At 23.3% G+C, this 24,669-nt stretch overlaps 1 protein-coding gene across 2 annotated transcripts in view; it reads left to right on the top strand.

Annotated features, from left to right (window-relative positions):
* The window catches only part of fz (frizzled), a 180,921-nt gene that overhangs the window by 56,569 nt on the left and 99,683 nt on the right, over nt 1–24,669 (top strand). For both annotated transcript variants that reach the window (XM_065504384.1, XM_065504385.1), the window contains exons 2-3: nt 9,485–9,604; nt 24,401–24,595. In XM_065504384.1, the coding sequence (XP_065360456.1) occupies nt 9,485–9,604; nt 24,401–24,595 (315 nt within the window). The remainder of the gene's footprint in view (nt 1–9,484; nt 9,605–24,400; nt 24,596–24,669) is intronic.

Here is a 24,669-nt window from a genome sequence, read left to right as displayed (position 1 = left end):
GATTAAATAATGAAGAAGGTTTAAAAGGTAAAAAAAACCTGACAAGAGAAACGATAAATTGCCAGAAAATAAAAGAGAAAAAGAAAAAAAAATACTTAAAAAAGCTTTAAGCTGTTTTTAAGCAGAAAAACGACATAAATGAAAAAAAATTTAAAATAAATTTAAAAATTTTGATTTTGAAAATTCAAATATTTTTTACAAAAATATTTTTTTTCTTTATTATTTTAAAAAAATATGAATAATTTTGCAATTTTGAGCTAAAGTCAAAAATTCGAAAAATTCGAACTTAATTTCGAAATTCCAATTCTTGCTTTAAATTGATTTTTAGTATATTTTTATTATATAAACAATAAAAGTATGAAATTTTTACTGCAATTTGAAAAATTTTGAAAGTCAAAAATTCGAAATTAATTTCGAAAAATTCGAACTTAATTTCGAAATTCCAATTCTTGTTTTAAAATCATTTTTAGTATATTTTTATTATATAAACAATAAAATTATGAAATTTTTACTGTAATTTGAAAAGTTTTGAAAGTTCGAAATTCAAAATTTTCCAGAAAAATTTAAAATCAAGATTTTTAAGTCAATATTAATAGAATATGCTAAATAAAGATTTTTGAGCAAAAATTGGAATTTCGAAATTAAGTTCGAATTTTCGAAATTAATTTCGAATTTTCGACTTTAGCTCAAAATTGCTAAATTATTCATATTCTTTTAAAATAATGTAAAAAATTAATTAATGCTTCAATTAATTTCAAAAGTTTTGGAAGTTCGAAATTAAAAATTTTAAAGAAATATTTAGAAAAACAAGATTTTTTAAGTCAATTTCAATAGAGTATTCGAAATAAAGAATTTTGTGAGAAAATCGAAAATTCGAAATTAATTTCGAAAATTCGAACTTAATTTCAAAATTTAAATTTTTGGTTCATAATAATTTTGAGGACGTTTTTATTGCATAAATAATAAAATTGTGAAATTTTTGTAACAATTTAAAAAGTTTTGGATGTTCGAAATTCAAAATTTTAAAGGAAAATTTAGAAAAACAAGATTTTTTAAGTCAATTTCAATAGAGTATTCGAAATAAGGAATTTTGAGCTGAAATCGCTAATTCGAAATTAATTTCGAAAATTCGAATTTATTTTCGAAATTCCAATTTTTACTCAAAAATAATTTTGAGAAAGTTTTTATTAAATAAATAATAAACTTATGAAATTTTTGTTACAATTTGAAAAGTTTTGGAAGTTCGAAATTCAAAATTTTTCAGGAAAATTAAAAAAATCAACGTTTTTCAAGTCAATTTTAATATAGAATTCGAAATAAAAAATTTTTGAGCTAAAATCGAAAATTCGAAATTAATTTCGAAATTCCAATTTTTGCTCAAGATTAATTTTGAGGAAGTTTTAATTAAATAAATAATAAAATTATGAAATTTTTGTTACAATTTGAAAAGTTTTGGAAGTTCGAAATTCAAATTTTTTTTGCAAAATTGAAAAATCAAGATTTTTTAGGTCAATTTTAATACATAATTCGAAATAAAAAATTTTTGAGCTAAAATCGAAAATTCGAAATTAATTTCGAAAATTATTTTTAGGATTTCGAAATTCAAATTTTACATAAAATTCTTTTTAGAGCGTTTTTATTGCAAAGTTTAAAAACTTGTATTTCTCATTATACTTCAATAGTTTATTAAAAATCTAAATTTTTTATTTCAAAATTTATTACAATTTCTCAAGTTTTGGAAGTTCGAAAAACGAATTTAAGCCCAAATATTACCATAAGCTGCATTTCTCATTATTTTTCAATAGTTTATTGAAAATCTACATTTTTTTAGCTATGTTCGAAATTTCGAAAATTTTTGCTTATATTTTATAGAGATTTGAAAGTTCGAAATTCAAAATTGAGACCGAAAATTAAAAAAATCACATTTTTTGCTTTTAATTCAATAAAGTATTTGAAATTAAGAATTTTCAGCCATGTTCGAAAATTCGAACTTAATTTCGAAAATTCGATTTAAATTTCGAAATTCAGATTTTTGCTTTAAATTTAATTTTAGAGCAATTTTATTAAATTAACCTCAAAATTTTAATATTTATGCTTTAATTTATTTAGGTTTTAAAGTTCGAATTTTAAAATTTTGAAAAATTTAATTTTTATTTTCTTTAAATTATATTTTTTCTTTAAGCTTTAAATATGAATAATTGCTTTAATTTCATTAAGGCAAATTATGCTTAATCTTCCTGCTGCTATCATTTATATATTTTTTCCTTTTACCACATTTTCAGTTTCATTGACCCAAATATCAATAGCCCAAAGTGCTGTCATTACAGATTTTAACACATCATTTGTAAAGACCAAGTGAAAAGCGGAAAAATTAAAAAAAAGCCCCAAAAGAAATCCTTATTAAAATTTAATGATTAAAACAAGAGGAAATAATGAAGGCTCAGCAATACAGAGATAAAAAATACTTGACTTTAAACAGAAAAACTGAAATAAAAAAATGTGGAGAAAAGTCAGACAATTTAAAATGAAAATTTTCTTAAAAGCAAAGACAGCTAAATTGCCAACTACCTAAATTTTACGAACAATTTGATTCTTTGATTAAATAACCAGCAGAGATTTTGTTTAAAATAAATAAGTAGGCAACTATGTGGTGGTATGTTCCTGGCCACATGCCTGTCCATTTGAATTTCGCAAACAACATTTCAATTCTTTTTTTTTTTTTTTTATTTGAGATTTTAACAAATAAATTGTCTAAACATAAAATCACTGTCTACCAAATTTAGCATTTTCAAAGCTTTGACTTTTAAGACAGTAGAGAAGAAACTTAGGAAAATTGTTGCAAACACAACTAGTTTTAACGGTTTTTTTGTTGTAGCTAAAGCTATAATTTTGGGCTGGCGAAACACAGTTTTTCTAGGAAAAAAATTTTCTTTGGCTAACAAGCCAAACCTGGACATATTTCGGGGTGTATTCTTTCATATGTAAAATCTTTTGCTAAAATAGATAATGAAGAAGATCATGATGAGGTTGCTGGCTGGCTGCTGTTGCTTCAACTCATGATTATGTATGCGGAAACATTGCGTGTCTAGAAATTAAACAATTTATCATTTGCTTAACTTAAAAACAATTTGACATAATAATTTTGTATAATTTTTGTTTCTCTCTTTTTACTGGGGTAATGTTGCAAATGGAAAACACAAACATAACATAATTTAACTGATTTATAAGTATTTTCTGTATATAATTTTTAATTTAATCATGAGAAAATTTTATTACAACATATAAAATTGCCATAAATTTAACAAAAATTAGACAAAAATCTTGTTAGATGTTAAACAAAAAAATAGAAGAAATTAATTTTGGTTTATTGTGCGAAATTCTTCTATAAAATATTTTATTTATTAAACAAATTCAGGTCTAAATAATGAAATGTTTTATGAAAATTAATAAAATCTGTTTTATTTTTAAAAATTTTCAAAGAAAATTGAAATCTCTTTAGTTTTAGCTCATGTTCGAATTTTCGAACTTAAGTTCGAAAAATTTTTAATTCATTTCTTTGTTAAAAACTCATTATTTTTAAGGGAAATAACTAAAATATTATTTATTTAGCTAAATTTCAATATAAAAATCAATTTTTCTTAGTTTTAGCTTATGTTCGAAAATTCGAAATTAAGTTCGAAAAATTTTTTATTGCTTCAAAATTTATTTTATCCGCTACTGAACATGAAACTGCCAACAAATTGCTGAAATTATTTTATTTTAACCCTAATTTCAATGTTCGAAACTCAATTTTTCGAATTTTCAATGTTCGAAATTCCATATTTTTAAGAGAAATTTCTTAAATAAGTTTTTTTGAAGTCAATTTCAATAGAAAGTTAAATTTTTCTTGGTTTTATCAAATGTTCGAAAATTCGAAATTAAGTTCGAAAAATTTTTTATTACTTCAAAATTTATTTCTGCACCTAATGAATACTAAAATACAAACAATTTATGGAAATTCATATATTTTATGCCAGATTTCAAAATTCGAAACTCTAATATTAAATTTTCAATATTCGAAATCCGTTATTTTCAAAGAAAATTACTTATATTGGTTTTATATAAGTTGATTTACATATAGAATTAGATTTTTCTTAATTTTAGCTAATGTTCGAAAATTCGAAATTAAGTTCGAAAAAATTTCTTAGTGCCCAAAGTTATTTGAACTTATACTGAAAACTAAAATACAAAAAATTTACAAAAATTATTTTATTTGAGCCCAGATTTCTATGTTCGAATCACAATTTTTTTAATTTTTATTATTCGAAATTCTTTAATTTTGAGAAGAATTACTTATATGAGCTTTATTTAGGATGTGGTATTTTTTTATCATAAAAAAACCGCTGATTTTCCTTAATAGTGTTAATAAATTCAACTTTAGTTTACGTTTATATCTGCTCCTTTATTAAACCGCCTGTCTGCCTGCCTGTATCGCTATGTCCTTTTAATTTATTTCATGAACATTCACGAAAAATTACTTTTATTTACACTTGTTTTATAAATTGCGCCAAAAGTGTGAGCGACACTTTCAGTCTTAAACTAAAAATAATAATAAACGTGCTGTATTTTGTTACAAATTTGCCACAAATATCCTTCACCACACCAAATCTCTTGTTGTTTTATAGCCAAATATAAGAAATTTGGCAACAAGGCGGCTTTAAGTTTAAATATAAAATTCATTGACTGGCTGGCTGTGTGAAGAAGACAACAGAAATCAACCCTGCTTTAAGGCTCTTAAAGGGGGGTCAGACGGCATGTATTGCCTGTGTTTTGTGCCATGTATTGGGACATTTTTCCATATGTAAACATATACATACCGTGTGATCCATATGAAACTTTGTGTATGTAAAATACATGTGTATTACTCGTGACATTTTTGGCAATTAGAGCATGTTCTATTTTCGTGTGTATAACAGAGTTGTATTTTGAAATACAACACTGTGTGAGTGCAAAATAAAAAAAACAAAACAAAAAAGAGTAAAGAAAAATCATAACAAAAATAATTTCATTGCATTAAATATATATATTGTGATTTAAAAATGGTTTAAATAAATATATTGTTAAAAACAACAAACATATAAACTAATAGAGGTTATGTCACATGCAATTACATATGTACGTTTGAACGTGGAAATTATGAATCATATGTATAACGTGAATTTTGACATACACATGGAATTCCATATGTATCGAATACATGTCCCAATACACAAGCAATACATGCCGTCTGACCCCCCTATTAGGCATAGCCACAAATTTTTCGTTACACAAGCACGCACGTTTAACATTCTACTCAACACAATCGACAAGTAAAACAACAAAAGGCAACAGCAAAAACAACACAACAACAACAAATGAATAAATTCCCTTTGGGGACTTTTGAATTCCTATTCTACAGTTTGGCAACAACAATAAAAACAAGAACAACAACAGAAAGTAAAAAAAAAATAAGTAATAAAAACAAGGAGCAACAAAAACTGTAAAAACAACGAAGTACTTACTCACTTGCACTCGTTCGTACTCGCAAACGAAAACGACCCACACACAAACCAACCATTACTTTTACAAATAGAAAAAAACAAAACCGAAGAAGACAACTTCGGGGCCTACGACCAGTATGAGAGCTAAAGTGATTGTTTTTAGTGCAGAAATAACAGCAACAGCAACAATAATAATAAATACAAAACATAAACAACAGCAGCAAACATATAAAAACAATGTTTATTTATGTTTTTGTATAGAAAAGTGTGTGCTGTTCTTCTGCTCTTTTGTTTATTTATGCTCTAGAGCAGCATTTTCTTTTCCCATCTTTGTTTTTATTTTTTAATGTTTTTTTTTTATTGTTGGTTGTAGAAGAAGCATGAATGACAACAACAACAGCCAGCATATTTAAATGCATTCATGACACTTTTAGGGTCATTATGCACTCTTGTGCCAAAGAAAGTGAAAAAGTAATGGCAAAAAAAAAACATAAATTTACTGTGACAATATTTAAATGTTTTCTTACTGTAATGACAGTTTTTTTAAGCTGCAATTCTAGCCATACTTTTAACTGTTGTTTTCAGGAAAAACTTTTTTTTTTTGAAAAATGTAACACTCACTTGTGTAAAGTTTACCCTATTTTTTAGCTCACTAATTATAAATTAAAGCTTTAACGACACAAAATTTAACAATATATTTTAAAAAATTCTTTAATTTTGAACAGTTTTTTAGCAAAACGAATAAGAAAATACTGAAATATGTTTTAATCAAGACAATTTAATTAAATATTTAATTTTTCAGAGTTTTATAACATGTTCGAAAATTCGAACTTGAGTTCAAAATATCTTTCTCTGACTTTCTGACTTAAAAAATTATTATTTTTTAGAGAAATTACTCAACCCAGTTTTATTTATAGCAATTTCAGCATAAAAATCAATTTTTCTTGGTTTTAGCTAATGTTCGAAAATTCGAACTTAAGTTCGAAAAATTTTTTATTGCTGTAAAATGTATTTTCATACCTTCTGAATACAAAAATACAATCAATTTGCAGAAATTCGTTTATTATAAAGCAGATCTTGATGTTCGAAACTCAATTTGTTGAATATTCAATGTTCGAAATTCGTTATTCTTGAGAAAAACTATTTGTATATGCTTCAGTTATAGTAATTTCAATACTAAATTCGATTTTTCTTGGTTTTTGCTAATTTTCGAAAATTCGATCTTAAGTTCGAAAAAGTTTTAATTACATTTCTATGTTAAAAACTTATTATTTTTGAGAGAAATTCTTCAAATAAGTTTTATTTTTATCAATTTCATTCGAAAATTAAATTTTTCTGAGTTTTGGCAAATGTTCGAAAATTCGAACTTAAGTTCGAAAAAAATTTTATTGCTTTAAAATTTATTTTACTAACTATAGATTGCAAAAATGCAAACAAATTTTGAAATTTATTTTATTTTAAGCCAGATTTCAATGTTCGAAATTTATTTTAATCAGTTTTCGAAGTTCGAAATTAGCAATTCTTCAAGAAAACTACCAAAATATCTTTAATTTATGTTTATTTGTATAGAAAATTATTTTTTTCTTAGTTTTAGCTTATATTCGAAAATTCGAACTTAAGTTCGAAAATATTTTAATAGATTTTTTTTGCTAAAAATTTATTTTTTCAAGGAAACTGCTTAAAGAAGTTTTATTTATTAAAATTTCAATCGAAAATTAAATTTTTCTCGGTTTTTGCAAATGTTCGAAAATTCGAACTTAAGTTCGAAAATTTTTTTATTGCTGTAAAATTTATTTTAACAACCTGTGATCTCAAAAATATCAAAAATTTGCAGAATTTGTTTTATTTTAACCAAATTTTCCATGTTCGAAATTTATTTTGATTAGTTTTTAAAGTTCGAAATTAGCAAATCTTCAAGAAAACTATCAAAATGTAGTTTATTTATGTTTATTTCTATAGAAAATTTATATTTTCTTAGTTTTAGCTTATGTTCCACAATTCGAACTTAAGTTCGAAAATATTTTAATTGATTTTTTGTGATAAAAATTCATTATTTTTGAAGGAAACTGCTTAAAGAAGTTTTATTTATTAAAATTTTAATCGAAAATTAAATTTTTCTGGTTTTTGGCAAATGTTCGAAAATTCGAACTTAAGTTCGAAAATTTTTTTATTGCTGTAAAAATTATTTTAACAACCTGTGATCTCAAAAATATCAAAAATTTGCAGAATTTGTTTTATTTTAAGCAAATTTTCCATGTTCGAAATTTATTTTGATTAGTTTTCAAAGTTCGAAATTAGCAAATCTTCAAGAAAACTATCAAAATGTAGTTTATTTATGTTTATTTCTATAGAAAATTAATTTTTTCTTAGTTTTAGCTTATGTTCGAAAATTCGAACTTAAGTTCGAAAATTTTTTTATTGCTGCAAAATTAAATTTAACACATTCTTTAAACAAAAATATAAAATTTTTGCAAAAATTCATTAATTTCTTTATGTTTTGGATGTTCGAATTTTTAAATTTTTATGGAAAATTCTTTAAATATTTTTTATTCGTGTTTAATTTAATAGTACATTCCATTTTTCGATGTTTTGGCTAATGTTCGAAAATTCGAACTTAAGTTCGAAAAAATTTTATTGCTTAAAAATTGTATTTAACACATTCTCTTAAACAAAATTCAATAAATTTGTAAAATTTCTTTTATTTTAATACGATTTTGATGTTCGAAATTCGAAGATTTTGGGAAAATTTAATAAAATAAGTTTTATTTAGGTAAATTTTAAAACTTATTTTATTAATTTTCGCAAAATCTTCAAAATTTTACATTGTCAACTTAATCCTCTTAATATTATTTTTTTTTACTTTCCAGTAAAATTATTTTTTAATCCCCCTTTTACTTTTATTTAATCCATTAAATATTTTCCCACTTTCCCTTTTTATTTTCTTATTGTTGCTGCGTATTTATTTTCATTTTACAGACATGTTTTCCAAAAAATCTTTTTCAAAATTGCTTTTAACCTACACCTCTAACATTTTACAAATAAATTCAAACAAAAATCCTCTAAAGAAAAATCCTTAAAGATTTGCTTTAAGTTATTTTTAAAATACGCATTTTTTATGAAAATAATATTGCTTTTATAGACTCTTACTTATTTTCTAACATTACATTACTTTTAACGTTTTTTTCATCTGCTCTGCCATATCATTTCATGTTGTTTTTGTAAAACAGCATCTTCTTTTTTCCTTTGATTTGAAACTGAACGAGAAAATTTTAATGAGCTGCTTTTCTTTCAATTTATACACTCACTCTCAAACACACAAACGAACACACTTGTTTCGCATTATTTTATTTGTTGTTTAAACATGTTCGTGAGGGAGTTTGTTTTTATTATTGCCTGGAGAGGGGGAGAGTGAGAGTAAAGTACTTTTCGTACTTGTTTACTATGTACACTCCGTTACTTACACGAACATGCTGACGACACACAAACACATGTTTGTATGGATTTCAAACATCAGAAATTGTAGCATACATTAAGGCAAACATATGTAGTGAATTCCAAAGCAGGATGTGACTTTGTTTTTTTTACATTTGTATGAAATGAAATGTAATGTTTTCGTGTGTGTAGCTTGTTCATACCTGTATGAATGTTTGGGGGATGATTTCTACAACTTTTTTCATACATTGTTTGCAAACAATCCTCCAAAGAAAAAGCTATACAAATTTGGATTTTTTTTTCTTGCTTTAACTAAAATATTAGTTTACCTTAGAAGCATTTGTTTTTCAGCAATATTTATTTGTACAGGAATTTGTTGTTCACAATTATTGTCAATTGTATGAAAGTACGTATGTTGTCATGGTTTATTAACTATTTGAGTATAAATTTCTTTTGTAAAATAATTCCAAGTTCTTTATTATTATTTTCATGTTTTTTTTTTGTTATTAAATTTTTTCTTTTCTTATTTCCAGGATAAACGTGATTGTGGTGCTCCCTGTCATGCCATGTTTTTCCCCGAAAAAGAACGTACCGTTCTTAGATATTGGGTGGGCTCATGGGCGGCTGTTTGTGTGGCCAGCTGTTTGTTTACGGTAAGTTTAAAATTCAGATTATTAATATAAAAAGATAAACAAATTTAAGAAGTTTTCAAAACAAATTACTCACTTTTTTGAACAAAAATTTAAGAAAATATTGTCATATTAAGCTTTTCGAAAGCTTTCATAAAAACCTTAAATTTTAAAAAGTGTAATTATGTAATTAATGTTTGTTATAAAAACATGTGCCACTTTCTAAAAGTTTAAATAGTTCTTTACAGCTGCTTTTTGCCAAAAAAAATTATAAAAGCTTTTCCACAGCTTTAACAAAAAACTATTTTTTAAAAGCTTTTCTTAAATAATTGATTTTTATTTAAGAAACTGGTGATATTTACTTGTTTTCTACAAAAAACATGTAAAAGCTTTCAAAAGCTTTTTTTAGTTTTGCTCATTATTTAAATTTTTCTCCCAATTTTGGTATTATTAAAGTGTTTTCATTATGCTATTCAGTTTTTATGGTTAGATTTCACAATTTGGTATCAAAATTAGTGAAAGCTTTTTCTATAACTTGAATTTTTCATACACTTTTCTTCCAATTTTAGTATTTTAAATATTCTATTCAGTTTTAGTGTCATCTTAGCACCTTTTGGTTTCAAAATTAGGGAAAGCTTTTAAAAAGCTTTTTTTGTTACTTGAATTTTTCTTACATTTTAGGTGTTTTCAAAGCTTATTAAAGATTCTGTTTAGTTTTTTAGTTAATTTTTGGTTATTTTTTACAAAAAAAAAATTAAAGCTTTTTCTAAAAAAAAAAATATAAAAAATTTTTGACATAAAACTGGTAATTTTTCAACATCTACTATTAAAAATAAGCCAAAGCTTTTGAAAAGCTTTTTTAATTTTTCTTAAATTTAACAAAAAAAAACTTTATTTTTTAAAAGTTTTTGTTGTATAATTGATTTTTGTTTAAGAAACTAATGTAATTTAGTGGTTATCTATAAAAAAAACATGTTAAAGCTTTCAAGAGTTTTTTTTAAATTTTCTCATTATTTTAAGTTTTCTATCAATTTTGGTGTTTTTAAAGTATTTTCAATATTCTATTCGGTTTTATTGGTTAGAAGTAACCATTTGGTATCAAAATTAGGGAAAGCTTTTAAAAAGCTTTTTCAATTACATGAATTTTTCTTATATATTTGGTGTTTTCAAAGCTTATAAGAGATTCTGTTTATTTTTTTAGTTAATTTTTGGTTATTTTTACAAAAAAAAAATTAAAGCTTTTTGAAAGCTTTTTTAAAAACAATATATTTGTTATATTTAAATGTTTTAATGAATTAATGACATAAAAGCGATCGTATATTCCAAAAATTTTGAATATTGAAAAGCTTTTTAATTTTTATTTTTTAAGTTTTTCTTGAATTTTTCAAGCTTTCAAAGCCTTTTAAATGTTACATTTAGTTTTTAGCTCTAAATACACACAAATATTAAAGCTTTTTAATTATTCTTGAATTTTTCAGGGTTGCAAAGCCTTTATGAAGATTTAATTCGCTTATTTTTATATTTTTTCTTAAAGCTTTTCGAAAGCTTTAAAAAAAAATTTGAATTTGGATTAAATATTAAATTGGCAACATTAAACTGGTCTTATTTCAACTTTTTTTATGAAAAATGAGTGAAAGCTTTTCTGTTGTTTGAAGTATTCTTAAAGTTTTTACGTTTTAAATGAAGATTTTAAGTTTCTATGCTATTGTTTAGATAACTTTAAGCATTTAGTTTGTAAAATTAACGAAAGCTTTTGTAACATACTTAAATTTGTTAAAAAATTTAGTGTAAAATGTATTTTTTCACCATTTTGTATAAAAAATGTAATAAAGCTTTTTTATTTTTTTTTTTATATATTTTAAGATTCTTTCTTAAGATTCTATTAAAATTTTTAGTTAATTTTTGGGTTTTATTTTATAAAATAAATTAAGGTTTTTGAGAGCTTTGACAAAAGCACAGAAATTTCTTAAAATTTAAATTTATTCATAAATTTTATGAACACAAAATGTCTTTTTTGAATATTTTCTTTAAAAACTGAAATAAAGCTTTTAAAACAGTTTTATTTCGTTTTAAATTTTATTTTATTTTTTTGAAGCTTTTTAAGAATCTATTACATTTTTGCCCACGTTTGATCTAATTTTACCCAAAAAAAAAATAAAAGCTTGTCAAAAGCTTTTACTAAAAGTTTAAATTTTTTCAAACTTTATGTTATTAATGAATTTTTGTTACTAAAATCTTCTTTTTTCAGCATTTGCTTTAAAAAACAACTAAAGCTTTTAGAAAGCTTTTTTTCTTACTTTATGTTTTTGATGTTTTCAAAGGGTTTTTATGAATTTTAGAGACTTAAATTCTAATTTTCCTCATTTACTGTTAAAAATAAGCTAAAGCTTTCAAAAAGCTTTTTTCATTATTTTAAATTTGCATATATTTGTGGTGTTTTGAAATGATTTTCAAAATTATATTATATTTTTAAGTCAAATTTGGCTTTAATTCTCCAAAAAAAAATTAAAGCTTTTCGAAAGCTTTTATCAAACAGTTTTAAAATTTTAACTTTTTAATGAATTTGTGGCACTAATTAGCCTTTATCAATATTTACTATAAAAAATATATTAAAGCTTTCAAAAACCTATTTATATTTTGCTCATGTTTGACATAATTTTACAAAAGAAAAAAATAAAGCTTTTACAAAAAGTTTAAATTTTTTTAAAATTTTATGTTAGTGATGGATTTTTGTTACATTTTTTTGGTGTTTTTCAAAGTTTTTTCATTAATTTTAGACACTACAAATGCTATTTTTCACCATTTACTGTTAAAAATAAGCAAAATTTTTACAAAAAGCTTTTTTCATTATTTTCAGATTTCTTATGTTTTCAAAAGTTTTTTTTAACAAATTTTGCTTTTATTCTCCAAAAACTTATAAAAGCTTTTATAATTTGGTTTTATTTCATCATTTAGCATTAAATATGAAGAAAAGCTTTTTTTATTTATTTGCATTTTTCAGTTTGATGTTGATTTTAACGACTTTTAAGTAATTTAAGACCAAAAAACACTTGTTCCTTGCAACATTTTTAAATTGCCTTAATATATGTTTCTGTTTCTGTTTTTTTTTTTAACATGTCAACAATTTTTTATTTATTTTATGTAAAACATTTCAATTTTTATGTAAGCAACCTAAATTGCTTACACTACTTTGATACATACTACTGCTATCAATGCAAATATTAAAACTTAATAATAAATTTATTTTATTTGCTTTTTCTAAAAGCTCTTGTATATGACATGAAAACCACTTTGAGTGCAGTACATTTTTTATATGTTTTTTAGTTTAGTTTTTTTGGGATAACTACAATTTTTGTGATAAAACCATGACATGAAATTTGCTGCATAAGAAAAATTAGATATTTTAATATTCAAATACAAAATGCAAATGTTAGAGTTACTAAAACAGATGACAGACACAGATACCCTCCACTAGATAGATACTAAGGCAAGTAGAGGAAAACTTTTGTGAAGAAATGAAAATGAAAAAAAAAATCATGTTTGTACACCAGTATTATGGCCACTTAAAGAGCCATTTACGGGAGGTGGCCTGTAAATAGAATGCTTAAAAGCTTTTACATTGAAGGGGCAAACAGAAAGAAAAAAAATACTACCACGTCTTCAACATCATCATCATCGTCATGAATATAATGATTAATGTTAGAAAAAGAAAACGTGATTTGAATTTTGTTTGTTAGGCTTTGTTTTTCAAAACCTTTTTTCTCTCGCATCCTCTCTCTTCACTCTCTCTCTCTCTATATATATAATAATTTATGATAAATTACATTTCTTGGCAATTTTAGGCCTAATAAAGAAAAATTATATTTTTTCCCTTTTTCCACAAATAAAATAACAAAAACTTTAGTCAGTCATTCATTCATTCATAAATAAATAAATGAATTTTCTTCATAAATATTAATTATAAAAGAATATTAAGCGAAAACTTTTGCCATTTAGCAAGTTTTTTTTTTGTCAATTTGTTACATTTTTTTGGCAAATTTATGCCATTTTGTGTTGGATAAATATTTTTGTTTGAAAAATTTTACGCATTGCATTGAGTTTTATCGTTTTACAACAGCTGAAACCACAACCGCACAGCACAACATCGCATCACATCATTAAAACTTCATTTGTCAACAGCATCAATTGTTTGGCAACAGCAAAAAGTCAAACAACAACAGTTTTGTTTCACAGACAAAACATGAACTGAACTAACACATTTAGGGGCAAAAAGATAGGTTACAGAGGCTGTAAAACCCCAGCAAAATAATTAAAAAATTAAAGCTTTTTTCCCAAAAAAATTTAATAAAATTCATACTCAAAGCTTTTATGTTAGTGAAGATTTAAGCTTTCTTTTTGAGCTCAAATTGAATCGTAGCAGTCTTTTAAAACTGTAATAGTTATCAAATTCTGCAATTTTTATTAAAAGCTTTTACATGTTGGAAGCTTTAAAGCTTCTTTTATTACTCGTTAAAAAAAATATAAGAATTTTTTTAATAAATTGTGAAAAGCTTTACTATAATCGAAGCTTTAAGGCTTTCTTTATCCAGATTATGTTATAAAATTAAAAGCTTTTATACTAGGGGAGCTTTAAAGCTTTCTCTTTGAACTCAAATCGAATCTGTTGAACCTTAGCAGTCTTTTAAAACTATAATAGTTATATAATTCTTCAATTTGTATTAAAAGCTTTTAAAAGTTTGAAGCTTTAAAGCTTTTTTTATTAATCCTTATTGTCGGTATAAAAAATATAAGAATTTGTTTATAGATCGAAAAAGCTTTCCTAGAATAGAAGCTTAAAAGCTTTCTTTATCCAGATTAAGTTAAAAACTTAAAAGCTTTTATACTAGGGGAGCTTTAAAGCTTTCTCCTTGAACTCAAATTCAATCTCTTGAACCTCAGCAGTCTTTTAAAACAATAAAAGTTATAAAATTCTTTAATTTATATTAAAAGCTTTTAAAAGTTTGAAGCTTTAAAGCTTTCTTTATTACTTCTTATTATCGCCTTAAAAATTATTAAAAATTTGTTATAGATTCGAAAAGCTTTCCTAGAATCAAAGCTTAAAAGCTTTCTTTATCCAGATTAATTAATAAAAATAAAAGCTTTTATACTAGGGGAGCTTGAAAGTTTTATCCTTGAACTGAAATTCAATCTCCTACACCTCAGGAGTTTTCTAAAACTATAATAGTTTTATAATTCTTCAATTTGTATTAAAAGCTTTTACAGGTTTGTAGCTTTAAAGCTTTTTTTATTAATCCTTATTGTCGGTATAAAAAAATATAAGAATTTGTTTATAGATCGAAAAAGCTTTCCAAGAATCGAAGCTTAAAAGCTTTCTTTATCCATATTAAGTTATAAAATTAAAAGCTTTTATACTAGGGGAGCTTTAAAGCTTTCTCTTTGAACTCAAATCGAATCAGTTGAACCTTAGCAGTCTTTTAAAACTATAATAGTTATATAATTCTTCAATTTGTATTAAAAGCTTTTACAAGTTTGAAGCTTTAAAGCTTTCTTTATTGCTTATTATTCTCGCCTTAAAAATTATTAAAAATTTGTTATAAATTGGAAAAGCTTTCCTAGAATCAAAGCTTTAAAGCCTTCTTCAACCAGATTAAATTAAAATATTTAAAGCTTTTATACTAGTGGAGCTTTAAAGCTTTCTTTTTGAACTCAAATTAAATCTGTTGAATCTTAGGAGTCTTTTAAATCTATAATAGTTATATAATTCTTCAATTTGTTTTAAAAGCTTTTATAAGTTTGAAGCTTTAAAGCTTTCTTTATAAATCCATAATCTTGCCATAAAAAATAGAAGACATTTTTTTAATAGAATCAAAGCTTTAAAGCTTTCGTTATCCTGATTAATTTTTTCTTTTAAAATTATAAATATTCCAACACTTTATACTGAAAGCTTTCAAAGTTTCGAAGCCTTAAAGCTTTCATTAACAACATAATTTTTCTCTTAGTAGTTTTGACTTTAGAAATATAACTACTTCTCCAATTTATACTGAAAGCCAGCTTAATTTTGGTTACATATTTTCGAGTTTCAAAATATAACTATTCTTTTAATTCATACCCAAAGCTTTCACACTTTTGAAGTTTTAAATCTTTCATAAACAAGATAATTGTTCCCTCAATATTTTTGTCTTTGAAAATATAAATAATTTTGGAATTTATACTGAAAGCTTTCACAATTTTAAAGCTTCAGAAGATGTACAAATATTTGTGTTTCAAAATCTAACTAATCTTTCAATTCATACTTAAAGCTTTTACACTTTTAAAGCTTTCATAGTTTAGCTTTTGGAAATATAACTATTCCTTTCATAAAAGCTTTTTTTTTAAATCAAGCTTTCAAAATATAACAAATTCGTCGATTCATACTGAAAGCTTTCATACTTTCAAAGCTTTAAATCATTCTTTATCAAGATAATGTAACACTGCTTAATTTCTGACTTATTTTCGTTCAACAAAGTAAACCCATTTACTTAAATTAAACAACTTTTGCTGGGTTTTTTCTGTAGTTTTTTTCCTTTATCCTACATTATGATGAACCTATAGTGACTGTATGTCTGCCTTTGATTATGATGTTCATGTTTTTTTGAGACTCTTTTTTTCATTTGCAAAATTTTATGCTTTCGAAATGAACATATTGTCTAAACACACACATGAAAACTAACTTCAAACGAAAACAAAAATGTCAACATTTCTGTTTGCAATTATATTTGGCCAAAAAAGGAAAATAAACCTTAAATGGAGTAGAAGATATGGCATTTTATTTGAAAAGGAGTTAAACAGAAAAAAAGCTTTTTTCAATTGTAATTAAAAAATGATATTTTAACAAGTTTTTGCACAATTTTGCAGGGGAAAATTTTAAAAGCTTTTCGTAATGTATCACACATGAAGTAAATAGCTTTAATTTTAAGGTTTTAGCCTTAATAAAGCTTTATTTTATATAAATTTTAGAAAAAATAAAAAAAGCTTTAGAAAAGCTTTGGCCAATTTCAAAAGCTTTTGTTGTTGTTAGTGAATTTAATGAAAACAAATATGTTAAGACTTTTATTTATCAATTTAAAGCCTAAAATATTAAAAGCTTTTCTAAAGCTTTAACAAAATGTCAGGATTATTCTGTTTATAAGTTTAATTTTTCAATTTTAAGCTTTAAGAAAGCTTTATTTTTGTCAAAGCTTTAAAAAAAGCTTTTGTAACAACCATTTTTTTATACACAATTATTTTACATAAAAGCTTTTACTTGGCTTGATTGAAATACCTTTGCATACCTCCGTTAAACTACTTTAAAATAGTTAAACTTTCTTTTTAAATATTTCGTTTTGTCGTAATATACTTGAACTATTGTCAAGCGTAGGTGTTTCCTTGTTAATTTATGGTCAAATGATAATTAAATCTCAAACCGTGACAGCTGTCATAACATCTCTTGAAAGCTCATTTATTTCCAGCAAACTTTTTGGTTGTGCTTGCTAGCAGTAATAGGGTTTGAGAGTATACTATTTCTTATACAATAACTTGCGTTCTGCATAATTTATTTAAACTACGCATTTATGCAAATTTAGTTTGGAAGAAAAAAAATACAAAAAAGTACTTCAACAGAAAACTACACCCACTTCTAAGGCAACAACAAAAAAGGAAAACAAATACTTGAGAAAATAAAATTTACATAAATAAAATAAAAAAACCACCAGAAATATGTTTATAAAAAAGAGTTATTAAGAAATGTGTTTTTTTTAACAAAAAAAAACTGGTCGTAAATTACAGAAATATTAAAATAAAAAATCTACTATAATTTATAATGCGTTAAAGTTATAACCAAAATGGTGAGCTTTTAAATTGCTTTTTAAAATGTACAATTATAAAAACAATAAAAAATAAAATATTTTTGAAAAAATATGGGTTTTGATGTTTGAGTAACAAAAAAAAAAATAATTTATTTAAAGGCGCGTTTTCGGCACCAGGCCTTTTTTAAACGCACAAAAAGCTCTCTGAAGTAGAAAATTGAGGGGAGGGAAATTAACCTTTAAAAGAGCTTTTGGGAGAGTTTTATAAGAATAGAAAGAATAATCTTAATGAAAATTACATGATTTGGTTCGAATATAAAATTTAATCGATTAATTTTCAATAGAATTGAATAAAATTTGAAATAATAACTGAATCGATTAATTTTAAATCGAATAAAAAACCGAATAATTACAAAAATTAAATTAATTTTGAAACGAATAATTTTAAATCGATTAAAAACATAATGGTTACTCTAGCTTAGGTAAAATTTTAATCGAATTAAAACCGAACTGTTTCCTATTGAATCGAATACTAACTAAACCGATTTATTTTTGAATCAAATAAAATCGATTCATTTGGAATCGAATAAAAACTTAATCGATTTATTTTTAATCGATACAATTTTTATTCAATCAAAAATATTTGAATTTTTTATTGAATAAAAATTTTATCGATTTATTTTTAATCGATTAAAAATAATCGAATAAGAATTTAATCGATTAAAATTTATTAAATTTAGTTTAATTCGCAGAAAAATAGAATTAAAAGTGCATAGATTTGTTTCTAATCGAATAAAAATTTAATCGATTAAAAATAATCGAATGAAAATTTAATCGATTAAAAATAATCGAATGAAAATTTAATCGATTTACTATTAATCGAGTGAAAATAATCGAATAAAAATTTAATCGATTTAGTTTTAATCGATAAAATTTTTATTCAATTAAAAATATTCGAATAAAAATTTAATTGATAGAAAATATTTGAATTTTTTTTTTGAATAAAAATTTGATCGATTAAAAATATTCGAATAAGAATTCAATTTATTAGATTTAGTTTAATTCGATGAAAAATAGATTGAAAAGAGAATAGATTTGTTTTTAATCGAATAAAAATGTAACCGATTTATTTTTAATCGAATAAAAATTTAATCGATTAAAAATAATCGAATGAAAATTTAATCGATTTACTATTAATCGAGTGAAAATAATCGAATAAAAATTTAATCGATTTAGTTTTAATCGAATAGAAATTTAATCGATAAAATTTTTATTCAATTAAAAATATTCGAATAAAAATTTAATCGATCGAAAATATTTGATTTTTTTTTTTAATAAAATTTTGATCGATTAAAAATATTCGAATAAGAATTTAATTTAATTTATTAAATTTAGTTTAATACGATGAAAAATAGATTGAAAAGTGAATAGATTTGTTTTTAATCGATTAAAAATAATCGAATGAAAATTTAATAGTTTTACTATTAATCGAGTGAAAATAATCGAATAAAAATTTATTCCATTTAGTTTTAATCAAATAAAAACGTAATCGATTAATTTTTATTAAAGTCGACTAAAATCTGAATCGTTTCATTTAAAAACACATGAAAAATTAATAGAATTGAATAAAATCTCAACAGGGTCGAATAAAAATTGAATCGGTTTTTTTTAATCGAATAAAAATTTAATCGATTAAATTTTTATTAGAATCGAATAAAAATTTAATCGATTTATTAAGAATCGAATAAAAACTTAATCGAATAAAAATTTAATCGATTTTATTAGAATCGAATAAAAATTTAATCAATTTATTATGAATCGAATAAAAAAATAATCGATTTATTTTTAATCGAATAAAAACTTAATCGATTTATTTTTAATCAAAGAAAAATTTAATCGAATGAAAATTTAATCGATTTATTTTTAATCGAATAAAAACGTAATCGATTATTTTTTTAATAGAGTCGTATAAAACCTGAAACTTTTCATTTAAAAACGAATGAAAAATTAATAGATTCTTTGGAATCGAATAAAATCTCAACTGGGTTCATTAAGAATCGAATAAAAACTGAAAAACTTGGGTAAAATTTTAATCGATTCAATTTAAATCGAAATAAAACAGATTTATTATTGAGTCGAATATATCTAAATTATCTATTTTTTTTAATCGAATAAAAATTTAAACGATTCAGAACCGATTAAAAATTTAATCGAATATTTTTTAATCGAATAAAAATTTAAACGATTTATTTTTAATCGAATAAAAATTTAATCGATTTAATTTTAGTCGAATAAAAATTTAATCGATATATTTTGAAACGTATAAAAACGTAATCGATTTATTTTTAATGGAAGAAAAATTTAATCGATTTATTTTTAATCGAATAAAAATTTAGTCAATTTATTTTTAATCAAAGAAAAATTTAATCGATTTAGTTTTAAGCGAATAAAAACGTAATCGATTATTTTTTTAATAGAGTCGAATAAAACCTGAAACTTTTCATTTAAAAACGAATGAAAAATTAATAGATTCTTTGGAATCGAATAAAATCTCAACTGGGTTCATTAAGAATCGAATAAAAACTGAATGTTTTGCTTGGGTAAAATTTTGATCGATTCAATTTAAATCGAAATAAAACAGATTTAATATTGAGTCGAATATATCTAAGCCGATTAATAATGTATCGAGTAAAGCCTAATCGATTTATTTTTAATCAAATCAAAATAAAAATAAAATAAAAATTTAATCAATTTAATTTTAATCGAATAAAAATTTAATCGAATAAAAATTTAAACGATTAATTTTTAATCGAATAAAAATTTAATCGATTTATTTTTAATCGAATAAAAATTTAATCGATTTATTTTTAATCGAATAAAAATTGAATCTATTTATTTTTAATCGAATATAATTTTAATCGATTTACTTTTAATCGAATATAATTTTAATCGATTAATTTGTAATCGAATAAAAATTTAAACAATTTATTTCGAATCGAATAAAAATTCAATCGATTTATTTTTAGTCTAATAGAAGTTTAATCGATTTATTTTTAATCGAATAAAAATTTGATCGATTTATTTTTAATCGAATAAAAATGTAATCTATTTATTTTTAATCGAATAAAACGTAATCGCTTTATTTTTAATCGAATAAAAACGTAATCGCTTTATTTTTAATCGAATAAAAATTTAAACGTTTTTTTTAATCGATTTATTTTTAATCGAATAAAAATTTAATCGATTTATTTTTAATCGATTATATTCGTATCTATTAATTTGTAATCGAATAAAAATTTTATCGAATAAATCATAATCATAAAAAAATGTTTAATAGAAGAATCTATTTGGAATCGAATCAGTTCAGTTGGCATCGAATTGAACCTTAAACAGTTTATTTGGAATCATTTAAAAACTAAAGAATCCTATTAAAAAATTGTTTCCAGAATCTTTAAAGGGTTAATTTGTTAATTGTATACAAAACAGTTTATTTGCATAAATTTATTTTAAAATAAAAAAAAGTAATGTACAATTTGTTGTGTTTATTTAAAATTTATTCTATTGTTTGTTTATTTGGTTGTTTAAATATTTGTTAATGTACGTTGTTGTCTCATATATTTTTTTTAAACAAATTTTTTTTAACAAATTTATTTTTGACCACCTCTTTTTAACGTTTCTGTTCATTCCAACACGCCTTTAACAAATTTAAATTTACACTCATTTATTCAGTATTTTTTATGTTTTGTTTCTATGGTTCCTCTAACTGTCTGTCTGTCCCTCCTCAAATTGAGTTTGAAAATCATTTTCATAATGTTTATTTTTCGTTTTGTTTGAAACATTTGTGGGAGTTTTTTTTTTCTTAATTTTTTTCGTTAAACATTTTATTGTTTATTTGAATTTTTTCTTTGTACAATAGTTTCCTTTGTGTTGCGGTGAAAAATATTTAACAATTTGTCAAAATTAAACTTATTGCTTTTTTATTTGATGGTGCCTTAACAGAGAGACGGAGAGAAAAAAAAACGCAGCCAAACATTGTTCCCATACAACATCATTTGTCAATGTGAAAAGATTAATGGGAAATCATTTGAAAATGTTAGATGCAAGAAAATATAGAAAAAATATCTCCCGAGGGTTGGCTGGGATAAAAAAAAAATATGCTGGTTAGAGTAGAAACTTGTTTGACCTTTCTCAAGTACTTTATTTCTCATGGAGGTACTAAACTACATTGTTTGTCTTTATAATCTAGCAGAAATTAGCACCTTGAAAGCGGCTTCTCTTTTAAATTGAGTTATTCATAAAGAGATCTTTGTGTGGATTCATTTTGGTAAAGTTCTTTTTAGAGGTTCCAAATTCAACTGTTTCATTTCTAATCGAATAAAAGTGTAATCGTTTGATTTTATATCGAATGAAAACTAAGCCGAATAATTTGAGTCGATTCCAAATAAACTTATACATTTGACTCAAAATTTAATCGTTTAATTTTTAATCGAATGTCATTTTAATCGTTGCAATTCGTTCGAATATACATTAAGACGGTTCATTAAAAATTGAATAAAAACGTAATGGGTTAATTTTTAATCGAATAAAAATTTAATCGGTTAATTTTTAATCGAATAAAAATTTAACCGGTTGATTTTCAATGAAATGAAAAGTTAGTATGTAGATTCGTTCGACTCCGAATAGAAAAACCGTTTCATTTATAATAGAACATAAAATTAATCGATTCATTTTAAATCGAATAAAAATTTACTCGATTCACTTACATCATAAAAACTTAATCGTTTCATTTAAATCCGAATAAAAACTGAACCTGTTAATTTTTAATCGAATAAAAAATTAATCGATTCATTTGAATGCGAATAAAATCTTAATCGGTTAATTTTCAATCGAATACAAATTTCATCGATTCATTTGAGACCGAATAAAAACGTTACCAGTTAATTTTTTATCAAATAAAAATTCAATCGAATTATTGCTAAATTTTTAATCGATTAATAACTTACATTTTTAATTTTCAACCGAGTAAAATTTAATCGATTCATTTACCGATTAATTTTCAATCGAATAAAAATTTAATCGTTTCATTTAAAACCGATTAAAAAGGAACTAGTTTTATAAACGAATAATTACTGCTCTATTTTGAGTCAAATAAAAACTGAACCGGTTTATTTTCAATCGAAAAAAAAATGTAATCGACTAAAATGAATCACATAAAAACCGAACTGATTCAGTTACAAATACAAATTTTAGTACTTAATTTTCAATCGACTAAAAACTTATAACCGGTTCGAATAAATATTTACTCGATTCATTTAAAATCGAATAAAAATAAAGAGGTTCATATATAGTTAAATAAAAACTTGAATGATTGATTTGAATTCGATTGAAAACTGAACCGGTTAATTTTCAATCGAATAAAAATTTAATCGTTTCATTTAAAATCGGACAAAAATTAACCAGTTTATTTATAAAAGAATAATAAATTTATCACTTATTTTTTAATCGAATAAAAATGTAATCGATTAAATTGAAAAATAATAAAAGTCAAAGCCATTCATTTGGAATCGATTAAAAATCGATTTAAGATCGAATAAAAATTTACTCGATTCACTTCACTTAATAAAATCGAATAAAAATAAAAATGTTCAAATATACATACATATGTATGTAGTTAACAAAAATTTCAATGATTTATTTGCATCCGAATGAAAACTGAACCGAATAATTTTCAATAGAATAAAAATTTAATCGTTTCATTTAAAATCGGACAAAAATTAACCAGTTTATTTATAAAAGAATAATAACTTTATTGTTTAATTTTTAATCGAATAAAAACTGAACCGGATAATTTTTAATCGAATAAAAATTTAATCGATTAAAATGAAAAATAATAAAAATTAAAGCGATTCAATTGGAATCGAATAAAAATCGATTAAAGATCGAATAAAAATTTACTCGATTCACTTCACTTAATAAAATCGAATAAAAATAAAAATGTTCAAATATTTTTCAAAAAAATTTCCAACATTTATTTGAATCCGAATGAAAACTGAACCGGATAATTTTCAAACGAATAAAAATTTAATCGTTTCATTTAAAACCAAATAAAAATTAACCACTTCATTTATAAACGAATAATAACTTTATTGTTTAATTTTTAATCGAATAAAAACTGAACCGGTTAATTTGTAATCGAATGAAATTTTACTCGTTTCATTTAAAACCGAATAAAAATTAACCACTTCTTTTATAAAAGAATAATAATTTTATTGCTTATTTTTTAATCGAATAAAAACTGAACCGGTTAATTTTTAATCGATTAAATTGAAAAATAATAAAAATTAAAGCGATTCAATTGGAATCGAATAAAAATCGATTTAAGATCGAATAAAAATTTACTCGATTCACTTATCTAATAAAATTGAATAAAAATAAAAATGTTCAAACAAATTTCAAGGATTTATTTGAATCCGAATGAAAACTGAACCGAATAATTTTCAATCGAATAAAAATTTACTCGTTTCATTTAAAAACGGACAAAAATTAACCAGTTCACTTATAAACGAATAATAACTTTATTGTTTTATTTTTAATCGAATAAAAACTGAACCGCTTAAATTTTAATCGAATAAAAATTTACTCGTTTCATTTAAAACCGAATAAAAATTAACCATAAATAAATAATAACTTTATTTTTTAATTTTTAATCGAATAAAAACTGAACCGGTTAAATTTTAATCGATTAAAATGAAAAATAATAAAAATTAACCACTTCATTTATAAACGAATAATAACTTTATTGTTTAATTTTTAATCGAATAAAAATTTAATCGATTAAAATGAAAAATAATAAAAATTAAAGCGATTCAATTGGAATCGAATAGAAATCGATTATTGCTTAAATTTTAATCGATTAATTTTCAATCAAAAAACTTTAAATTTGCTAATTTTCTCTCTGTATTTTCGATTATTTTTAATGAAAACTTTTATTTTTCAGGTCCTTACTTTCCTCATTGATTCCTCACGCTTTCGTTATCCCGAAAGAGCCATAGTTTTTCTGGCTGTTTGCTATTTGGTGGTGGGCTGTGCTTATGTAGCCGGTTTGGGTGCCGGCGATTCAGTGTCCTGTAGGGAACCCTTTCCACCTCCAGTGCGATTGGGCAGATTACAAATGATGTCCACTATAACACAGGTATAACTTGCAATTTATAATTTTTTTTTTTTTTTTTTGGTTATTTAATAAACAAATTATTTAATTTGGTTTTT

This window comes from Calliphora vicina, chromosome 3 (assembly GCF_958450345.1).
Source record: "Calliphora vicina chromosome 3, idCalVici1.1, whole genome shotgun sequence".
NCBI lineage: Eukaryota > Metazoa > Arthropoda > Insecta > Diptera > Calliphoridae > Calliphora > Calliphora vicina.
The sequence above is the reverse complement of the archived record's forward strand: the minus strand, read 5'-3'. Positions and strand labels throughout refer to the sequence as shown.